Source organism: Leucoraja erinacea, chromosome 26 (assembly GCF_028641065.1).
Source record: "Leucoraja erinacea ecotype New England chromosome 26, Leri_hhj_1, whole genome shotgun sequence".
NCBI lineage: Eukaryota > Metazoa > Chordata > Chondrichthyes > Rajiformes > Rajidae > Leucoraja > Leucoraja erinaceus.
In genome coordinates, this window is record NC_073402.1 from 23,573,613 (window position 1) to 23,597,482 (window position 23,870).

A 23,870-nucleotide genomic window follows, 5' to 3' on the forward strand; every position below is an offset into this window, starting at 1 on the left:
CGCTCGTCTTCATATCAGCCGTTTTCGCAGCCACGTACAAAATATAACCCAAGTCAGATTTTGTTTTAAAACTTGTTGACAGCGGGTGGTGGTGAGAGGACGCGATGGGCGGTAACTGGTCAGTTATGGAGCGCAGACGTGGGACCAGCAGGGTCACTGGATGTATCACGCCAAATGACCAACGCCGCACCTAGCTGGCCGTTGTTGCTCCGCTATAAGTCCGGCATGTGTTGGCCACATACCAGACTGGAGTCACTCAGCGGGACGGGCACCATCTCTGGAGAGAAGGAATGAATGGGTGGCCCCTTCTTCAGACTGAGAGTCAGGGGAGAGGGAGTATAGAGATATAGAAGGGCAAGGTGTGAAAACGACAGATCAACGCATATGTGTAGGCAGGCATCTGCCTCGCCCGCTGAGTTTCTCCAGCATTTTTGTCTACCTTCGCTTTTTCCAGCATCTGCAGTTATTTCTTAAACACATCATCCCATATCTCAGTGAGGTGGTACCAGGAGAATGGAGGAAAAGGTGATATCAGAAAGCAGCACTCGTCATTGAAACTCTGAAGGACACCAAGTGCTGGAGTAATTCAGCGGCTCAGGCAGCATCTGTGGAGAACATGGATGGGTAACGTTTCGGGTTGAGATCCTTCTTCAAAAGTGTTGGAACTAATAACCGAACATGTAGATCACACGGGGAGATTGCAAGATGTTTCAGATTTCAAAGCGAGTGTTCGGTGAAACCTTGAAGCAAAAGGGAGGTCTGAATGCGCGGTAATTCCTTTTATTTCAACTTGAGATGTGGTTAGTGAGATAAATCTTTAACAAAAATTAATGCACAGTTTCAAATAGTTCTCCTCTTGTATTTTGTTCTGCAGCTGGATGCAGGGCTGAGCCTTTTAACCACTTCAAAGACTTGTGGAGTGTTGGTTGTTTTTCTTTTAAAGAGACGAGATTAGAAGGAGTATTTGGGAAAAGAGGAGATTTATGATCTTTATGGAACCATGTTGCTCTCTCACACCCTTTTCATTTTATTCTACCCTCTTGCTACACAATTTGAACATTTGTCTTGACCCCCCATCTTTAGTTGATGAGACTGTGGTATTTTTAAATAGGATTGATGAGTTTGCAATTGTGGTCCCATATCATTCCCTATCTGGTTTGCTGAAAAGTGGGATTGAAGCAGAAATGATCCACAAACACTTAGGTAACTTTTAAATGGAACCCGTTAAATACAGGCTGGTCTTGCCTCACACTGACCAACATCTTTGTCTGAAGAAGGGTCTCGACCCGAAACGTTGCCTATTTTCTTCGCTCCATAGATGCTGCCTCACCGCTGAGTTTCTCCAGCATTTTTGTGTACCTAATATCTTTTTAAAGGTTTGGGGAATTTATTGGTAAAAATAACACAATCAGAAACTAGTGAATAGAGATTTTTCTACTGAACATTCAAAGCCAGGCAGGGAAAAGATGGGAAACAATTAAACGTGATGTGGTGTGCTGAGAGTGTGATAGTGTGTTCATGCATGCCTGTGTTTGTATGCACATCAATATATGACTACAATGTGCTTTAGTATGTACGTGTTGTAATGCATACTTGCGTACCTACATTTGTACATGGTGTATACATTGGTGTAGGCACATCTGCTTGTTAGCGCAATCTACTCGAGCACTTCTGAAACCTTTCCTCTATTACATACTGCTTGGATTTCTTTAGTAAAACTTAATCAAAGATCAGTGACTTCATCATGGCTCAGTGTCCTCTTGTATAACATCAGTTTGTAGCTGGTGCATTGTTGATGCTGGTTGAGTAATGAGCAGTAATTCTCTGATGTCTTGTGCTGTGGTTTGACAGTGTTAGCCCTGCTAAACAGGTTTGTATTATGTGTAGCAGCTACAGATTGAAACATATAATTTGTCCTGGTACTTCCCTCTCCTTACCCTCCACCCACGAACAAAACAATTTTAAAAACTCACACTTTTTTCAAAGCTGCCCATGACCCTTGCCTCCTTCCTCTTTCCACAATATCTTGCACACGGCAGATATCTGATAACTCAACATTCTTCCGAATTTTGCCTCTTGCAAATTGCTAACTCCTTTACTCCTTTATTGCTGTTGTACCCATTACTGACTAGTTCCTTCTAAACCTGTTTGACTATGTATCTCTCTCCATTTGATACACTCATCAAAACCAACATTTTGGCCCCTTTAGTTGATCTTCTGAGAGATATGGTAATATAAAATTATTCTTGATAATAATAATGAAATGATTTGGGAGGTTTTAATATTTTGACATCTACCTTTTGCTGTTACAAGCATAGAAATGTTGTAGACACAATGAACCGCAAATGCTGGTTTACAAAGAAAAGAATCAGTGCTGGAGTAACTCAGCGGGACAGACAGGGTCTTTGGAGAACATGGATTGGTGTTGTTTGGGGTCGGGAGCCTTCTTCAAATATGTTGTGATTATTTTAGCAGCAAAAGGTCTCTATGTGGAAAAGATGTTATCGTCCAATATCAATCAGAAAGAAGGCAATTGATTATCAACTATTTAGTCCCTCCACACACAAATGTTGGCACTTCAATAGAATTCATTTCCTTTGAGGGTTGAGTTAGTGGGTGTGTGAAAGTAGATAAACAGCCAACTTGAGTTCAAGAGAAAAGGGTGCTCATTTCACAGTTGGAAATGTTGAACTGCAGGCAAATAGGTGGCAATGTGGTGCCCTTTGAAAATAGTACAATATTTGCACATTTCGCCATTTCCACTCTCTCTCCTGACGCTCTGCCCAGTTTCGCTCCATTCAAACTGAAACAGAAAGACGGGTTAAATATCAGTCAGTTGGATCCACTTCATTACAGAATCCAAAAACAAGTTGAGGTTTTGATTGACTCAAAATGTTTATTCTATGGCAGCGTAATGCAGAGGGGGAAATCAATGCAGAGGTTAGCTTGACCTGGGCGAGCTCTGTTCATACACGTTTCATGTAGTTAGTGACAGTTGATTATAGCTCTACAGATATTAATGCGAGGGTGTGAGAATGTAAACTGGTGTTTTTTTCCATATAAGAATCGATTCTCGATATTCTTCCACCTTGCCCTGCTCCATCAGACCACGCTCCAACCACACCAAGCAAATTTCTCCCCCTTTCAATCGTTCAGTGGTTCGATGGTTTCTCTATTGTAATGTCTACCAGGAACGGTTAAATAATATTTTGCATACAGCTCAGCAAAACTATCCCCGTACGTACCATTTTTCACTCTAGCTTTCAAGATCCTTTCATTTGTTTAAGAAAGAACTGCAGATGCTGGAAAATCGAAGGTAGGCAAAAATGCTGGAGAAACTCAGCGGGTGCAGTAGCATCTATGGAGCGAAGGAAATAGGCAACGTTTCAGGCCGAAACCCAAGGGTTTCGGCCCGAAACGTTGCCTATTTCCTTCGCTCCATAGATGCTGCTGCACCCGCTGGGTTTCTCCAGCATTTTTGTCTACCTAAGATCCTGTAATTTAATGGTTTATTATGTGTTGTTGAATGATTCTTAGTTGACTATAGCTTGCTATTGTCTTCCACTAAACACTACCCCAACACAACCTTAACATCATAAATGGTTTGGAGTTCTAGGGTGTCTTTCACCACCTCAAAATATCTCAAAATACATCACAACCAGTGGATGGTTTTTGGTAGGATCGCTGTTATAATCATCAGGGCATGTGATAGGTTGAATTAGGCCATTCAGCCCATCAAGTCTACTCCGCCATTCAATCATGGCTGATCTATCCCTCCTAACCCCATTCTCCTGCCTTCTCCTCATAACCTCTGATACAGAAAATACAGGAGTTAATTTGGACACAACAAACTGCTGTCAACAGCAATGAGATATTCTGACTTTTATGATGTTAGTTGAGATATAAATAACGATAAGTAGTGGAGAATATTTTTCTGCTTTTTTAATGCTGGTCGGCACCTTTTATATTAGGCAGAGAAGGCCTCAGTTTTATAGCTCATCAGAATCCACTCAGCTAGCTATCTGCGACAAAGTGCTAGAATTAAAGATAACATTATCCAGTTTACCTTCTGCACTTAGTTTTCAGATGATCCAGATAAAAGACTGGATAGACTCAGCTTGTGCTCGCTAGAATTTAGAAGATTGAGGGGGGACCTTATAGAAACTTACAAAATTCCTAAGGGGTTGGACAGGCTAGATGCAGGAAGATTGTTCCCGATGTTGGGGGAAGTCCAGAACAAGGGGTCACAGTTTAAGGATAAGGGGGAAATCTTTTAGGACCGAGATGAGGAAAACATTTTTCACACAGAGAGTGGTGAATCTCTGGAATTCTCTGCCACAGAAGGTAGTTGAGGCCAGTTCATTGGCTATATTTAAGAGGGAGTTAGATGTGGCCCATGTGGCTAAAGGGATCAGGGGGTATGGAGAGAAGGCAGGTACAGGATACTGAGTTGGATGATCAGCCATGATCATATTGAATGGCGGTGCAGGCTCGAAGGGCCGAATGGCCTACTCCTGTACCTATTTTCTATGTTTCTATGATGGCTAAGGTTGTGTAACAAAATACTAATGAGCCTGTTGATAAATGGCAAACTATCGAAAGTTCACAGCCAGCAGAGTCCAAGAGTGAGGGACATTGTGAAAGAACAGTGACTCATACTCAGAGGTGAACATGACTTGTCAAAAGTAATCTCACATATTTGATACCGCAATCATTTGCATTTCTATAATTATTTGAACGCATAATGTCAAGTGTGTATTAAGACCATAGTTGAAAGGTGGCTCACGGTTTGGTGAAACCGACCGGTGTTACGCTCGTGTTCAAGGTGGAAGGAGAGTTGAGATGGTTGAGGTGGAGAATTCTGGATCTTAAAATCTATTCACCGAGTCAAGAATGGCGATCTCCAAGTAGTAAAAATGGGAAGCACTCTGGAATCAGGAGGTCTGAATACCTGGGGAAGTTTACAGGCGTTGGTTGAAGGGAAGGATTAACACTGGGATCAGGGTGTTAACACTGTGACACAGAGAGGTTTACAGGTCTCCCTTGACTGCATGGCATCCTGCCAGTGGCTCCGGTTTCCTCCCGTATCCCAACGTCATGCAGGTTAATTGGCTCACAATTAATTTATCAACCTACGTAAGTTGCCTACGGTGCGTAGGTGAGTGGTAGAATCTGGGGGGCATTGATCGGAATGTGGTAAAAAATAACATGGCATTTGATCGGAATAGGAAAGGTTTAGAGGGATACGGGTGAAATGCGGATTGGTGGGAGTAGGGTAGATGGGGCATCTTGGTCGGCGGGGACAGGTTGGGCTGAAGGGCCATTTTTCATGCAGTATGACTTTGTAATTAGTGTAGAATTAGCGCTTAATTGGCTGCAGAGACTTGGTAGGACTGCTTCTATGCAGCATCACTGCGTGAGTCTCTCTGACACTAACATGGGCTTCAGGTTAGGTCAACAAGCACACGCCTGATGGCTAAGAGTTACTCAATACAAATTAGTAAACACACTGGCATTAAGGTGTAACCTGGTACAGGCTGTGGTATTACACATCACGCTCACTTCAGTCTTGCTGACGCTGCAGGCAGCAATTGCAACTGCAACATTGGCCATGCAGTATTCCAATCTTGAAACCCTTGCTCTTTGGCTGGGTATTGTTTACCTTACAATGTGATTAGCTCACGTTAATTCAAGTCTGACAAATTTAGAAACTATTGAACCTTGTGGCGGGGCTCATGTGTAATGAATGGAGCTGATGTCAAAACCATCTATTATTTTTTATTGTTTAGGATCCTTGGCATTAGGCTGCTTTGAGAATCTGTGGGTGTAACACAGTATCGGAGTGTTAGTCAGGCAAGTGTGCTGGTTTCCTGAAAAAGTGAAATGGTTTTGACTGGCAGAAGTATTACAACAGATTTAAAAGTAAGGGTAAATAAAATCAGAGGCATCGTTCTTATGATCGCAATGCAGTACATGACCTGAAAATCACTCCACAGGGGAATCTGTGCCCTTCAGAATGTGGTATAAAGTTGGCCCAGTGTCATGTATGATATTGAGCTTTGCAATATTGGGGATACAACGCAGCCATTAGGAAGGGTGCTAAATGCTGAGACCAAGTTGGCAATGAATCCCGCACTTGACTCGATGGTGCTACATGGCAGGTAGTGACTGAGCCACCATGTAATCCATGGGAAATGACAACGGTTTGGGTGGCGGGGAAAGAGGAGTGAATAGCTGATACGGACTTTGGCTCTCATCTGCAACATTCAAGGGATAGTGTAATCAAAGTGCAGGCAAGGGTTTTGGAAGATGGGTTTGAATATGCCATCTAAAGGGCTTTTGAATAGGCACATGGATATGCAAGGATGGAGGGATTATAGATCATGTGTGGATAGAGGCGATTAGTTTAACTTGGCATCAAGTTCAGCCTCTTTCGTAGAATGTAGAACAGCACAGGAACGGCCCCCCCGGTCCAAAATATTCTATGAAAGCGGCCGTGTAAAAAAGATCACTGTTTAAACCCATGTGTTAGATTTGAAGGGCAGATACGGACTTTGGATGACTTCCCACTAATGCTGATGATGGTAAAAGCAGCTTGTATGCATGTTAAAGTGGCAAACAAAAAGGAAGACCTGCATGCAATGAATGTGAAAGATGCGGTGGGAATGCATCACAACTTTCTACAGCCACATGATAGCCCTTTGGAGTTTAGTCCCTGCTGTAAATTTGGTCACGTTACTAAAATCATGTCCCTTACCCATGTATGCAAAATCCATGACATAAAAACTGTACCCATTGTGCTCCTGTCAGTGGGGTTATTAGGGGAATAAAAGTCAATAACTCAGTTGTGTAGGAAGGAACTGCAGATGCTGATTTACACCGAAGATGGACACAAAATGCTGGAGTAACTCAGAGGGAAAGGCAGCATCTCTGTAGAGAAGGACTGGGCGACATTTTGGGTCTTCAAACTGTTCATGGTTTCTTTCTTGCCTTCCTTATTTCTATATTAAAACGATGTTGGTGCTTACTTAGGCACACAGTTTTTGCTCTCTTCAGATACTTATTTCCATGCAGTGTCATTCTATGATTCAACACAATTCAGAATGACTGTGATCACCCCACAGTTAGTCAGCCCCTTGCACAGACCCCGCCCACCCGAGTTTCTTCAGAAATTACTTGGCCTGTGAAAGAGGAAGCTCATGCTCGTCGCATCTCGTCTCCTTTCAGGAGTCTCAGTTTTGCTCACAGATCAAAGCCCAGTTAATCTTTAAGCACAAACACTTTGACTCCGGTAGATCTGGTGAACTCCGTGTTTAATGACGGTCATTCCACATGTGCCTAATCATCACCAAAGCCACCAACGTCCCACCCTTCCACAATCCCACCTGGACTAACAGCTCTGTGCACATTCCAGTCTTCCCACCTCATCTCTCAGTCATGCATCAAGCTTGGCTCAATAATCTACCACCATCCTTGCACTGCTCAGTTGGTCTGGTGAGCAACATAGGGTGGAATTAACATTCCGAGGGAACCAGGGTTGCCTAAATATGATAGAGTCAACAGCAACGTTGCCCCTTGACCATCTAAAAGTAGGGAAACACTTTAATGATTCAGCATGTATGATTTTTATCTTCCATTTTGTCTTTGTTCTTGTGCTATTGCTGTTACTGCGTTCTCGGTCTTGTGTCAATCCCATCAGTCATTTGGAAACACAAGTGAGAGTTGACTAAAAGTGCAGGAAGCCAGCAACCTCAAATGCTTCCTATTTGCTTTAACTCACAACGCAAAAATGTATGGACCTCTTTCTTTTGCCATTGCACTTTCTTCTATCCATGGTGTGGCAACACAGTTCATGGGGCGTTATCTCGTTGTCAAGGAAGGTCACTGTTTTCTTATTGGAAACACAATAAGCATTTTTTGGTGCAAAGTGGGTCCCCACAAATGCAATGAGTTAATATCAATCTGTTCCTGCCGTTTTTGATTCAGAGATTAGTTTTGTCTGAATTTGGGGGTGAATTGCCTGCATTTTTTTACAAAACATCTCTGGAGAGAAGGAATGGGTGATGTTGCAGCTCGAGACCCTTCTTCACGAAATTGTGACATGTTTGTTAGTTCTTCTCTGTAAAACACTGTTTCAGTCTTGATATCTTTCACCGTGTGCCATGGCTTAATCTTACATCAGCTTCCCTTGGTGAGCGATGCTTCTGTTCATCCTTCCCTTTTTATTAACTATCTGATTTGTCTTTCCCAGAACAAAACCTTAAGGGATACAAGGATCTGGTGCCTGAATACACTGGCCAGCTACCTCAGAGCCAAGAAGACATTCACGAAGGCCAAAAACACAATGCTAACAACACAAAGAACGAGGACGAAAAAGTGGATGTAGAGATGATCGAAAGAGATACCCCACCCACCACGCCAGACGACCAAATAATGGACTTCAGTAAAAAGCTTTGCCCTGATGTTGTGCGAAGCCCTGTGCCAGACAAACACAGTTCAACGTTCAATGACGTTAAAGATGATGAGAGACGAGTGGACAGAAACAGTAGAAACCAAAGATCCGAATGTTCTGTTATTCAGCAAACACCTCGTATTCCATCTCCTCACTCGACTACCTCGCCTCCCAATAAATTCCCCGTACCCGTGAATGGATATCATAACCATGCTGAGGGCTTGGTCTCCTACCCAATGTACTCGCCTCCCAGCCACCTCCCGTATCAGCCCATGTATCCATACAGTGCTCTGCCTCCGCACTATGCAAGATTTATATTGCCCAACTATTCGCCTGGATTCAACGGCCTTCACCCGCTGAACAGTCCAGCCACTTTGAACAACATGAGCAATCTCGGCCTGTTTGGCAGGATGCCCCCAGTGTGTGGGGGGTTTGCGGCAGGGGACTGCCTCTTCCATCCCATGATGAATCGGACTGCGTTGCCTGTCATGGTCCCTACCGAAGAAGGCCGAAAGTGTCACCTCTCTGAGCAGCCACGAGGGGTTCTTATCTCCGCTCCCACAAGCGCCTTCTCGCCCTTGGCTCCAGGAGTGGGCTTGAAGGAAATGCCTCTCACCCGGCCAACCCCTTCAGGTACCTCAATGAACTCTGAACTGAAAGCTACCTCATGGGCTCCAGCGAGTGAAGAAGCAATGAATTTGAGCAAACCAAAGACTTCTCCTGCAGATTTCCCGGGTTACAAGTCACTTCCCTATCCACTAAAGAAACAGAATGGGAAGATCAAGTACGAGTGCAACGTGTGTTCCAAAACATTTGGTCAACTCTCCAACCTAAAAGTACGTATTGTTTACAATCTTTCCACATGCAAGGCTTGCAGTAACTTGCTCAGGCTTGCACTGCAGCTCAGACTACTCTTAGCATTAAAGCTCCTGTGTGCTTCCCCACTGCCTACATGGGCAGGATATACAAAAGCCCATAACTCCTCATGCAAAGGATGTTGTTTTCTAATCCTCTCTTCCAAGAAAGGAATTATTTGTGGAAAAAGTACACAAGTGCTCACAAAAACTCTGGGGATTTCCAAATGATATTTAAGAAAGATAAACTGTTTCCTTGTGGAGATACACAATGTTTTTTTATGGGTCTTGAGAGCATAGATGGGGAGTTGATGATTCCCCTCTCTGGGTTAATTGAACCTAGTCACTTACAACACAAGAGGTTGGCTATTCAGGTGGATATGGGGATACATTTATTTACCCTCATTAGCTTTTTTTTAAATTTTTTTTTTAATTGCAACTCCAGTCACATGGGGTCTCAATCACAGAGTATATTCAAGAAAGCAATTTATTAATTTGTTTTTAGATATTAGGGAGTCAAGTGAAGTGGGATTAGTGCAGAAAGCTGGGCTGAGATGAAAGATTAGCCATAAACTTATGAAGGATGCACCAGGCGTGAGGGGCTGAATGGCCTACTTCTGCTATTTTTCTTATGGTCTCCATAAATTGTTGTGACCGGGATGCTGGTGCATCTCATAGTATAACAAGGAAATAATTGCTACAGTGGAATCCTTACCAGAAAAAAATAAATGAGGAAATGCTTCAATTGATTCCAGTGTCCCATTATTGTGGTTGATCCCGAACTATTCCTTGAACAGGCTAAGCAAGAATGAAACCATTACAAAGACCAATGGTATAAAAGGCCAACCCATCGCCATGTTTTCAGCTGGAGATGGGCATCAGAAACTGGTCTTGGCAATGGTATCCTCACCTTAGAGGCAAAAGGTTTTGGGCCTAAGTGAGGTAGTGCTGCACTGTCTACGATGTCTTTCACATGAGAGATGTTCCTGAGACCCCACCTGCCATCTCTGGTGGATGTAAAGGTTGTCACACAGCTATTTCAAGGAAGAGCAAAGTGTTGTCCATGGTTGTCCTGGCCAATATCCCTCAACCAGAATCACTAAATTAAGATAAGCTGGTTTAGTTTAGGTTAGTTTAGAGATACAAGGCGGAAGCAGTTCATTCGGCCCACCAAGTCCGTGCCCGACCAGCGATCCCCGCATGGGGATCGCTGGTCGGGCACGGACTTGGTGGGGCGAATGAACTGCTTCTGCGTTGTATCTCTAGCTATCATTAGGGACAACGCACACTTTTTACCAGGCCAATTAACCTACAAACCTGTACGCCTTTGGAGTTAGTTTCATGTTGCAAACTTGCTGTGCATGAGTTGGCTGATGCATTCCTACTTTGCAACAGAGACTACATTTGAAGACTGATTAATTGGGTGTAGACTATTTTAGGACATCCTGAATGGTGAACAGTGTTGTTATCATCCATCTTTCTCTTTCCTTTATGTGGCATATGCCATGTACCCTTTGGTAATGAGTTGTTAGCAGACAGTCTTCACCCTCTGACGTAAAGGAAATCTTAGAAGAATGAGTCACCCTCGTAAAGAAATTAATATCTGGTGTAACTATTACTGAAACTATTTTGATGGAACTTGAGACTCCAGTCTCCAGCAGCCTGTGATGTAACTCCACCCCTTTTCTTCCAGGTGCATTTGCGGGTCCACAGTGGAGAAAGACCGTTCTCCTGCAACACTTGCAGTAAAACCTTCACACAGTTGGCCCACCTCCAAAAGCATTACCTTGTACATACTGGAGAAAAGCCACACCAGTGCCAGGTAAGAGAGCTTTTGCAAGACAGATTGGGAATAGGGCAGAGGTAATTAAACGAAAGATAGACACAAAACGCTCAAATAACACATCGGGACAGGCAGCATCTCTGGAGAGAAGGAATAGGTGGTGTTTGGGGTCGAGACCCTTCTTCAGACTGAGAGCTGTCTTCTTAAACTGTTGCAGTTAATCCAGCATTTTGTGTCTATCTTCAGTTTAAACCAGTATATGCAGGCCTAAACACAGATTGCTAAACACTTTAATAAAACAATAATACTCTATTAGCAACTTATTGTTTGCAACATATGAGGAATTTCATTTGCAAATAAAAAGCAACGGAACGCACAAAATACATTTTAACATAAACATCCACCACAGTGACTCCTCCACATTCCTCACTGTGATGGAAGGCGAAAAAAAAAGTTCAATCTCTTCCCTTCTTTGTTCTCCCGTGGTCAGGGGGCCTCGAGCCCTCCGTTGACGGGATGAGCCAGTGGTATTTGGATCCTCCACGTCGGGGAGATCAGCTCCCGCATCGGGGGGATGTCAGCTCCCCCACGCTGGCGATCGGACCCCAGATCGGGGCTTGTCGAACCTCTGCGTCATTGGAGCTCCCGCCTCGGCCTCTCCCGAGACTGCAAGCTCTCGATGTAAAGTTTCGTACAGTTGTGACATACACTGGTCAGATACTATCTGGTATGGGATGGTAGGGAGTGGAACTTGATCCATTTGTTTTAATAGACTAGCTTGAAGTCCTGAAAATGAATCGGACAGAATTAGTAGCTGCCTAATGTAAATCCAAGGAAGACAAGACGCTGAAATCTTGTGTAGAGCACAAAGCAGTGCAATAACTCAACGGGTTAGGCAGCATCTCTGGAGGACATGGATAGGCGATGTTTTGGGTTGGGTTCCTTCTTGGTAGCAGCCTAAATGGCAACACATGTTGAGCCAAGGTTGGCTGCACTGTTGATAGTACTGGGACTGAACTTGAGACTTTATAGCACAGGTTGTAACTGGCAAAGGCCAATGTCATGGTTCATCCCCAATTGGAACCTGAAGCTTGAAATTGGATGCAGGGGGAACAAACTCAAGCACAACAAGCTGGAGTTTACCTGAGTTCCCACTAATGTCCCAGAGACCCAGAAACGTTGATAAGTTACTGACAACCAACTCTGCATCAGAGAGTTCCCTCGTGTATTGCCAAATGATTAACATAATGTGCTTCTTCTATTTTTTTTTTTTTTTTTTAAATATGTTTTAATATTTATTATTTATTTATTTTTATGATACTGACTGTAAAGGGAAATTTATTTCGTTGTCTCTAATTGAGACAATGACAATAAATTTGAATACAATACAATACAATACAATACAATTCTTGTGTGCAAATCTGTATTGGTTGCTATCTCACACTGTGGAGCCACCCTACCTCCCAGAAGGTGGTTTACTTGAATGTGGCTTCATATCATGGCCGAGTCTGGCAGTCCCCTGGTTCCATGTCATCGGTGGGTGGCTGTGGGGAAAGGAAAAGAAAGAAAAACACGCAGGTGACAATCAGGCCATCACAGATAACATCCAAACAGAAAGCAGAGTAGGAAGTACCTAACATTGAAATCAGCCCCGATTTCAACATGTACCTGGTGGGAGTAGATTGAAAGTCAGTTTCACTTGGCTGTGTTTTGCTCCTTATGAGTGACCAGACTTATTTTTCCATCTTTCCTCTGACAGGTTTGCCACAAACGTTTCAGCAGCACCAGCAACCTGAAGACTCACCTCCGCCTTCACTCTGGAGAGAGGCCCTATCACTGCAAGCACTGCTCGGCTAAATTCACCCAGTTTGTCCACCTCAAGCTGCACAGGCGCTTGCACAGTAAGGAGCGGCCGCACAAGTGTCACCTCTGTTCCAGGAGCTACATCCACCAGTGCAGCCTGAAGATCCACCTCAAAAGCAGCAGCTGCATGGCGTCAGAGACCAAATGGTCCAAGGAGGAGCTCCTCAAGATCGACGATGAAATCAATAGGTTCGACATGAGTGAAAATGCCGAGAGATTGGACAATGTTGCCACGGGAACAGAGATGGAGGTGATAACCGAGCAGCTTATAGTCCATGGTCTGGATGCAGGTCGCAAAGAGGACCAATTCAGAGCAGCAGGTCACAAGAACAATGGAGACAGCCATCCACCCTCTAACCTCCATGAAAGGACCAAGACCAATCTACTGCAATTTCACCAGGGTCCAGCAACACTGCATCCCGTCAGGTTCAAACAAGAAGCCAGTCTATAATTGTGTAACAGCCATGTGTTGGGACTAATTCAATGAACTCTTCTCCAAAATTGGTACATATTGACAGAAAGATGTTGGATAAACTGGAAGGGAGATTCATAACATTGTCATGTTGATCCTAGAAAAAAAAAGTGTTTCAAGACTCTTTCTTGAGTGCTTTGTTTAAACTTCTTGAAGGAGTAGTCTGTTTTATGCGATCTGACAAATTGTTAATTGATGCTTACATTTCTTATGAGTTTTTATGCGTTCAGTCAGACCAAAAAGGAAGCCTCCTAACACATGGCCATTGTTGGGTCAGGTGTTAGACCCAATCTTTGCTGTGATAACCAGTTGTGCTTTCAGTGCTTTCTCAGGGTGTGTCAGATGTATTTATGCAACAGAAAATGGTATATATTTTTTATCAGTTAAGAGACAATCAGATACAAATTTATTCTTCTATGCCTATATCTTATTTATTAAGAAACAGAACATTCTCTTTATAAAAAAATAAAGTTCACAATTGCAAAAAAAATGGGGATTCACTGATGTCTATAGTACGTTCAATGAGAAAATAATGTAACTATTGAAAAGTCTTCTTGCAAATGGACATGATGATGATATGTCATTCGTAAGCCTTGGCATCCGTGTTGGTGTCTTTGAATCTATTGCGTGCTGCTCATGGCATTGTGGCTGGCTCAAGATTTTGTGAAGGCAATCGGGTGTGACACGGTATTAGACAAAGATCCTACAGCGAGCAAGATAGATCACTCGACGAAAAAGACGTAGTACGGTCATGGGCAGATTCAGGGGTAATTTTCGGCCCCATTTCCGTAACCGGCTTCCGTCTCAGCACCAAAGATCCCGTAGCGGAGCAAAGATACTAGTGCGGAGACGGAAGCCGGTTACGGAAACATCCTCGTAAAAATAAAAGTTCTTTGGTAAAAATCTTCTCCTCATTTTCAGAAATATAATTTAACACATTAACACAAACTGTTCCCCCGCAACGTTGATTACACTGCGAGTCGGGTCGGGTTACTGAAATGGATGAAAAAAGGCCCACGTTCCACTCCGTTGCGTACTACACGTCAGCCCATTGCATTTAGCAGGAGTGGTCTACCTTGCTCCGCTATAGGATCTTTGGTAGTACAGAGCTAGACCTCCAGGGGCTGAGAAGATCAAATCTTGTATAAAGACAGGCAAATGAATCCAACCAGCTAATTGCACTCATATATTCACAAAAGTCAAACTCCTGAAGTGTGGCTGGAAAGGTGACCTCTGCCGAAAATTGGGATTTGGGAATGTGAAGGATGGCACTTCCTCCACGAATCTCTTTAACTGGGAGCTCAATGTTGATGATATTTGGTCAGAATGTGGTGCAATGGAATGGAATGGAATTGAGGAGTTGTTTTTTAAGGGAGAGGTAAGGCAACAAGCCTTCAGCGGCCTGTCCTTGTGAAATGGATCTATTTTCCTTTTTGTATTTTCCTCGAAATACTCCTCATCAATCTTCCACTATTTTGACTGCATGTGATTAGCAGTTCAGGGATTTTCACAATCCTCCCTCGTCTTTAAAGCTTTATGATGGTAATCGTAGAGATGGTCCACAATCCTGCTCCACCATAATATTGATACTCCTTCAGTTGGCTGTAGTTAGAACATAGAGCATAGAACAGTACTGCATCAGAACATGTCTTTTGGCCCACAATGACCAAGCTCAGCCTGATGCCAAGATAAATCTATCTCATCTGCCTGTACATGATCCATAACTCTCCTGTGTATTCCCTACATATCCATGTGGCTATCTAAAAGCCTTTTCAACACCACTATTGCATCTTCCTCCATCACCCCTGGTTGGGAAATTTCCTCACTCATAGCATCTAAATAAAACCAATCTTGCCTCTTTAATACCTAATACCAATGTTAACATTGGTTAGTGAAGGATTGCAACCATGCATTCTTACGGTGGATGTACTTGAAAAAGCATTGGTACTGGAGTTGTCAGTTTCTAATGCCAGTTACTATCTAACTGAGGGCAGGGCAGAGGAGGTATCCCGCTTCTAATGCTGTCGCCATCGAGGAGCTGAGTAAGGACCTCCACAAATCTGAAGGACCTTGTAGCTGATTGAATGATGTTGACATATCACATTGAAGTTGATAGGAAAGGAAAACAAGAAATCTATAGAGTGTGCGTGCAGTTGCATCTCTTGATGCTTGCCAAACTGGAGGTGGGTGGCTGCATCTGTGCAGGAGGATCATTTAGACCAGTCATAAGAATACCAAAAAAAAACCCTTGAGGGTTAGACTTGGCAAGGATGTGATTTAAGCAAGTTTTAGAGTGTTTTCTTAGGAAGTATGTATACGTGTGAGTTGTCAGTTGTGAGTAGGTAACTAGTAAAAGGCTGCTCAGGGCAAATTTCTTTCTGAAAATTAAAAAAAAAACAAAAAGAAAACAAAAAGGCTTGGTATTAGTGAATGAAAAATGCACTGAAGTGTAGAAATGTTCTCACAACATGAGATAGTTACACACTGAGATAGAAATGCTGAAGAAATTCGATTTCCCACTTTAATCTGTCGCTTTGCAAACATAACTTATTTTTTGTCGTCTACACTAGATTTGGATTTGAATATTTTGTATGTTGTTTAAAGAGCCCAGTTAATTAAGCCAGTGGAAACCACCAGCATTGCCACTGTGCGCCAAGGTTGGTCTAATCAAACGGAATAGCCATTTACGGCTAAATCTGCCTTTGGTATCAACAGGCAAAGAGAAATACGCACTCTGACTTTCCTTGAAAACATTCTAAGGTGTCTGTTGCTTGTGTGGTTGTCATGGCTATTATATATTTGTCCCCAATTTCCCTATTTTCAGAGTATCCATGGGTATTTCCCAAAGCTTCATTGAATTCCATGGCTTTAATGAAAAACCCATGGTTTCTGTTTCCATGCTAAAATGAAAGCCCTGCCTGCATGTAATGCAAAATGCTGGAAGTTTATTTCAAGTTGGCTCCCGTGAGTAACTCTTCCATTGTATTTCTTCATTCGAGGTGCAGTGACTTCATTTAAATATTCAACATTTGGCCTGCATTCCATCAGACTGAAAAATGTAACACATCACAAGTTTATGCTGAACTGAACATGTACATATCAGCACCAAAATCATGGTCAAATCTTGAATGATCTCAGTCTTAGGGCTTTGGAAGACAATGTACATGTTCATAGGATGGAGTCATTCGTACCAAGGGGAGCAGCTGAAAAATGTCCACACGTGAAATGAGGTTCATTGGCTGTGTGTTTTAACACATCCAAATACAGACATGCACAAGAAGGTTTACCCTCACATTCACATCTCAATCACAGAAATACATGCATGGTCCAGCTTACTCTTGCACTGAAAGCAGTATTTATCATGAATGTTTTCATTGCTAAATTTAGCCACAGTTCAAAAAGTTTGAATTCCTTATCCTTTAAATGCACGATGGGACTCAATGGATGAGAATGAGTGACAAAAAAAAGAGTCATGGTAGCCAGAGAAGCAAGTGGCAGGACCATGTGCAGACGGCAAAGCTTACGTCTGTGTGGAATGTATATCTGCAGAAAGCAGGCGTAAAATGCTGGAGTTACTCAGTGGGACAGGCAGCACCTCTGGATAGATGGAATGGGTGATGTTTCGGGTCGAGACCGTTCGGGTTGAGACCGAGAGTCAGGGGAGAGGGAGATATGGAAGGGTGTTGTCTGAAAACAAGAGATCAAAGAGAATGAAGATCATGGAAAAATGTAGACTAGATGTTTAAGAAGGAACTGCAGATGCTGGAAAATCGATCAGTCTGGGTAAGGATGTGGTTGGAGGGAAGGGGGGGGATCACAGACTAGATCATAGACTAGATCATTGTTAACTAGGGGAAGGGGAAGCAGAGGATCAGGGTAGCAATCAACGGTGTACAGCACAATTATATCAAATCTTAAACCCTGAAGGCCACGTAATTGGAAGGGTGGTCAATCCAATGTCTCTCATACAAATTGGAAAAGACTAGAAATTAAATTTCAGCGATGCTGGGTAAACGGTTAAAATCTAGAACGGCAAGCTGACAATTTTGCAAGCTGCTGGTGCCGTTTGAAACTTGCGCTTTTGAAGTTCCCGCCCCGAAAAACATTTTTGCACTTGTCAGGAAACAAGAGGCGAGTCACAATCAGAAACATGAGTAGCATTTTCACTCTACCAGCACAGAAGATCAAAGATTATTTCCCCATTGAAAGAATTAGTTGACACCGTGGTGACATAAAATAACATTTACCAACCAATGTTAGCCATGCACTCAAAAAATAACCTGTGTCTATTGAAAATGAGGCAGTTTGCACTGAGTCACAGCACCTCTGTCTCTTCCCCTCGATGAAAACCAAATGTTGTTGGATAAATTTCTGGGGTTGATTTCTACCGATCTTGTTGGTTGAAATCAGGCGAAACTCAGCTGTATCTTTTTTCAGTCACGCATGTCCTATTTTTTTTTTACTTAACCAGCAATTGAGAAATGCTGATCTACATATGTTGCACCAAAGTTACTGAATACTTGCTTTTGTTTTTCTGGACAACTTTGTATATTTTGTGTATCAGCAGAGGTGTTTTTTTTGTACAAAGAGACTTTTTTTACAGACCTAAGTTTACATGTGGTTTATACTTTTATTTATGTTTAATCTCTCTTGTGATTCATATGTAGTTGTGACTTAAATTAAACTTGTTCTTTTCTATACCTCTTTGAAGTGAAGTAATATTGCTTCTATCCCTGCCAGTATTTCCTCCATCTCTGAAAAGCACTGGTTCCCAGTTGGAGAACTGATTCCAGGTACATGTCCAGCAGGTTTTCAGGGTTGACTGCCTGGTGAACATCAGCCAAGATGCCAGGTAGAACTATGCAACTTAAACAAAGGCTGACATTTCCGGTTGTGCAACATTCCTTCGGGGTTGCATTCGAAACGTCAGATAACATCAATGACTTAAATCTCTTGAAAGGGAATTCAACCTACGATTTTCCAAATCAGAACCTTATGCCCCTGTCCCACTTAGGAAACCTGAACGGAAACCTCTGGAGATTTTGCGCCCCACCCAAGGTTCCCGTGGGGTTCCCGGAGGTTTTTGTCAGCCTCCCTACCTGCTTCCACTACCTGCAACCTCCGGGCAACCACCTGCAACCTCCGGGAACCGCACGGAAACCTTGGGTGGGGCGCAAAGTCTCCAGAGGTTTCCGTTCAGGTGAGATTTGAAAATTTAAGCTCACAAGATATAGTCGTACAGCATGGAAACAGGCCATTCAGCCCAACTTGCCCACGCCAACCAAGATACCCCATCAACACTATTCCCACCAGGCAGCGTTTGGCCCATATCTTTCTAAACCTTTCCTATCCATGTACCTGTCCAAATGTCTTTTGAGATTAAAAGATGCACCTGAAATCAATACAGTGCAGAGAATTGTGGTAGACTGTAAAGGTAGAGTGGGACTCGAGAGACAATACCTCGGGAGGATTACATTGAGGAGTGTTTACGTTTGGGCTCTACACTCTAGAAACAATACACCTCGGAATCACCAGATTCACCAGAATCGCCACAGTCACCACACCAGGATAAGGTGGGAATGTTTGCAATAAAAAGTCACTATAAATGATTTATAACTAGAAGAAAATGATGATGGGTGGGATTAAATCTTCCCACAACCATAATAAGCAAATATGCAGTCATATATAAAGAAGGGTCTCAACCCTAAACGTCACCTATTCCTTATTTCCAGAGATGCTGCCTGACTCTTTGAGTTACTCCAGCACTTTGTGTCTGTTGTCGGTGTGAACTAGCATCTGCAGTTCCTCCCTACACATAAGCTTATGTGTATTATAAGTATGTGCTTAATCTGCCACTCTAAAAGGAGTCAGATTTAAATTCCTCCACACATCGTCTGTTGTGCCAGTGTGGTTTCATTAAGAAAGGATGGGGCAGTGTAGATAGAAACTAAAAAAAAAAAATATTTGCCATGCATTCCTGTCTCCTGAGACAGAGGGCAGCAGGAAGAAGGTGGCACATTGAATATGGTCTTGAATAGTGTCTGAAGAAGGGTTTCAGCCCGAAACGTTACCTATTTCCGTCGCTCCATAGATACTGCCGCACCCGCTGAGTTTCTCCAGCAATTTTGTCTACCTTCGATTTTCCAGGATCTGCAGTTCCTTCTTGAGCACATTGAATATGGTGGCTCCAACTGTGTTCCTGATCCTCTGACTGCCACTCTGTTGAGGCTCCAATAGGCACGATATGAATGCAGATCTTCCCTTTTGTGAAAAGGCAATCTTGAACTCCCACCATAAACATCCAAGTGCTGAACTACCACCTACCTCATTGGTAACTCTCTGACTATCCTGAGCGTCTGGAGAAGGGTCTCGACCAAAAACGTCGCCTATTCCTTCGCTCCATAGATGCTGCCTCACCCGCTGAGAATCTCCTGCTTTTTTGTCTACCTTCGATTTTTCCAGCATCTACAGTTCTTTCTTAAACACTCAGACTATCCTTGATCAGACTTTGCTGGCTTTACCTTGCACTAAAGGTTATTTATTCCCTAATCATGTATCTACAGTATACACTGTAAATGGCTCGATTGTAATCACGTTTTGTCTTCCTGCTGACTGGCTAGCATGCAACGAAAAACTACACAGAACTGAAACTGAACATGAACTGAACTGAACTGAAGTTAAGCTGCAGCTAGTCAGTGAGATATCATTCGAATTTTGACCAACCAGTGGGTCAAACGTATGCTGAACTGGCATTACCTACGGGCACTTAAAGGAATCTTATTTCTTATTCCTTATTTCCAGAGGAATGTAAGTCCCTGGAGAAATTTAATTTTGGTCACTCACTCCACTTTGATGCAAGACATTCCATGACCCAGATGGGCATTTTTTGAATTTGAATTGAAAAATACAGCATGAAAAAATATCGGCCCACTAAGTCCACGCTGACCATCGATCATGCACTAACATGCCATGATCATATTGAATGGTGGTGCAGGCTCGAAGGGCCGAATGGCCTACTCCTGCACCTATTTTCTATGTTATCCCATTTTCTCATCCGCTCCCTATTACCCCCGCTGGAGTAATCTACAAAGGCCAATTAACCTACAAACCCGCACATCTTTGGGATGTGGGAGGAAACTGGAGCACTCTGAGGAAACCCAGGGAGAATGTGACCCTGGTCACAGGGAGAATGTGCAAACTTTATATGGACAACACCGGGATCTGTGTCTCTAGCGGTGTGACGTAGCAGTTCTACCTGTTGCATCATTATGCCATCTCATTTTAATCTGGTTATACTGGTTGGTAATACATATTCCAGTGAATTTTCATTTCCTTGTTTGGTCTTTTTTTGTTGCCAAACAAAGCAAATGCGTGCTCGTGATAGCGAGGACAAGGTGCTGGGTGAGACTGGAAGGAGGGAACCTCTCATTCATGAGGTTCCAACCCTACAATCTATGGGCAGGCTGGTTGATATTTTAGTAGCTTATTCTTAACTCCTGATGTTCAGTTCAGTTCATCCCCCCCCCCTTTACACTCCAACCTTCTTCTCATGCCAACCACACACTTCTAATCTGAATGATGAGCTCTTATAGATATGCCAAAGATCCATATCTGGATATGGTGAAGTAGGAAGCCGGGTGATGCCTGGCCATAAAAACAACTCAGTCCTCTCAATATTTCCATCAAGTGAGAATGATCCCTTAGCAACACTGTAACCCATCTGCCCCCACCAGCCTCCTTCATTGGTCTACAGTAAAACGACAACTTCAAAATTAACTCCAATCTCTTATCACTGGGTGAGGGGGTTGAAATTTTGGGCAGATAGATACATGATAAAACTGAAGAGGTTCGGGACAAATGCCGGAAGAAGTTTTCCTTAATGCTAATCAAGCTGAAGAATAAAGGGATGTCCCACTTGGGCGACCTAATCCACGAGTCCAGAAGAGTGTCTTCGACCTTCAAGCTCAAACCTTCACTGAGTCACTGGTCGAACAAACAAATATGGTGTAGACAGCATCGGTAGTCAGGATCGAAAACCTGGTCTCTGGCGCTGTATGGCAGCAACTCCACCACTGTGCCACTGTGCAAAATGATTTCTGTTGAGTTCCTGTAGCAAATGTAAGCCCAGTATTTAATATGGGGAGGTAGAAAATAAACTATAGGCAGTTGGGAAAATTTTGGAATCTCTCGATGTAGTATCAAGACATTTAAAGTCATAGAATTGTGGAGCACAGAAATGGGCCCTTCAGCCCAACCAGACTGTGCCAACTTCAAAAGCAATAACATGATTGAGCAAAGTCAACGCCATGTATGAAATGGAACTTATGTTTGACTGAGACACAAAACGCTGGAGTAACTCAGCGGGTCACAGGCAGCAAATCTGGAGAGGAAGAATGGTTGAGGTTTCGGGTTGAGATCCTCCCTACACATCAGCCATGATCACATCGAATGGCAGTGCTGGCTCGAAGGGCCGAATGGCCTACTCCTGCACCTATTGTCAATTGTCTATTATGGATGACTGATCTGTTGTAGACCTCTGAGGAAGCATGTGGCAGAGTAAGTTGAGGGAGAACTTGGGAATGTGCTATCTTTGGATTCCCAGAAGGCTTTCGATAAAGGTCCCACACATGGGCCTTGGTGAACAAGGGTACGTGTGTTGTTTTGCAACAGAAGCTGACATTGAGCTTCAGCAACGTTGAGACAGGAGGATATAACACAGTCCTGTATTTTGATGATGGGCTTGCATACAATGAATTCCAGGAATGGAAACCCGTTTACATTGAATCAAATCGACCAAGATCTCGCCTTGCCCACTAGCGCAAATTTTGCACAACTTTCATCAGTCCCTTTCATTGTTGTCGCTGATTTGCGTCGAGATAAAAAAAAAGTCAAGTTCTGGCACAAATGATTCAGTTATTCAAAGCTTCAGTACTAGAAAATCCGACACAGGACTAGCAAGCAATCCAGTTATCGCTACCTCTGCAATTCAATTAAATGTATCTCCGTCTACCTGCAGACATTGGAATGCTTCCATTTCTAATCCAGACCCACAGCCTTGTAGCAATCAGCATGGAAGCTGTTGTGGACAATCAACATTTCTGTCGAATGTAGCCAGCCAGTCAACCACAGGACATGAAGTGAATCTTCTAACCGCCAGTCTCTCCAGGCCACCTAGCCCTCAACACATTTCCTTTTAATGTCACTAAGCCGCTGCCACAGGCAATGTGCTAAAGCTGTTTGAAGTCAACTTTTATTTTGACAGCCACAAAGGCTGACAGCTAATGAAAGTTAAGCGTGCAGCAGGAAATGTTTGGTATCTGTACAAGCCGTCGCTGTTGAAAACACCATTGGAGACAGAGTTGAGTGTTTTATACTGTATCATATTACCATCGGGGTACCTGTTTCATTCCAAATCCATACCAGTTTATATTATCCCATTATGACACAGCCAAAGGCTATTCTGCCCATCAAGCCCATGCTAGCCTCCCAGGAGAGCATTTCCATTGGTCCCACTTCCCTTCTTCTTACTTCCCTATACCGCTGCGACTTATTCTCTCTCACACATGCCCAGCAACTCTCCTTTGATTCTTTCTGCCAATAACATACATTGAGGGGTAATATGCAGCAGCCATTTAACCTACGAGCACTACTTTTGGGATACGGGTGGGAGGTCACGATCAAACTCAGTTCAGTTTAGTTTATTGTTACATCTTCTGAGGTGCAGTGAAAAGCTTTTGTTGCATGCTCCATACAAGCTCCAAACAAACAGCACCTGAGGTCAGAGTCAACCCTGGATCCCTGGAGCTGAATCAGAAACATGTACTGCTGTGCCCCTGTGTCCCCCTTATGTATGAAGCCTTTAGTAGACATTGGTGACTCTTGGTTCCCTCCTGGTGTTATTTGCTGAAAACATGACCCTGTGGCCGACTTTATTACCATCTTTCCAATTGAGCAAAATTTGAGGCTAACATTTGTTCATGACACCAATATTCTGTTGCATTGCTGGGGGCTGCTCGGCAGTGAATGAGACATTCAACCAAGATCCTGCACTGCATTTACAAGTAAATGCAAAAATAACTGGGTTGGGCGGGTGTGAGGTGAGGTGGGTTGAGGGGACTGATTCACAGTAACCTGGCTAATAATTACTTTCACACCATCTCAAAAAATAGAATATCTAACAATTATCACAACAACCATTCAGTCTGAAGAAGGGTTTCGGCCCGAAATGTTGCCTATCTCCTTCGCTCCATAGATGCTGCTGCACCCGCTGAGTTTCTCCAGAACTTTTGTCTACCTTCGATTTTCCAGCATCTGCAGTTCCTTCTTAATCAGAATAATGTTGCAGGCGGCTTTTAAATTTGCCTGCAACTTGGGATTTTGTTTTTTACCTTATGATGAAGGGATTAATTCCAAAGTTCTTTGGCACTTTAATAGTTTTTCGGATAC

At 43.1% G+C, this 23,870-nt stretch overlaps 1 protein-coding gene and 1 long non-coding RNA gene across 3 annotated transcripts in view; one reads left to right on the forward strand and one right to left on the reverse strand.

Annotated features, from left to right (window-relative positions):
* Positions 1-15,715, forward strand: part of LOC129709826 (PR domain zinc finger protein 1-like) — a 135,608-nt gene extending 119,893 nt beyond the window's left edge. For both annotated transcript variants that reach the window (XM_055656436.1, XM_055656435.1), the window contains 3 exons: positions 8,252-9,288; positions 11,000-11,128; positions 12,849-15,715. In XM_055656436.1, the coding sequence (XP_055512411.1) occupies positions 8,252-9,288; positions 11,000-11,128; positions 12,849-13,403 (1,721 nt within the window). In that variant the 3' untranslated portion in view covers positions 13,404-15,715. The remainder of the gene's footprint in view (positions 1-8,251; positions 9,289-10,999; positions 11,129-12,848) is intronic.
* LOC129709830 (uncharacterized) lies at positions 11,391-22,910 on the reverse strand. The gene is made up of 3 exons (XR_008725580.1): positions 22,435-22,910; positions 12,550-12,633; positions 11,391-11,875 (listed from the first exon to the last, which is right to left on the reverse strand). It is a non-coding gene; the product is annotated as an uncharacterized LOC129709830 (long non-coding RNA).
* Between the last annotated feature and the right edge of the window lie 960 nt (positions 22,911-23,870).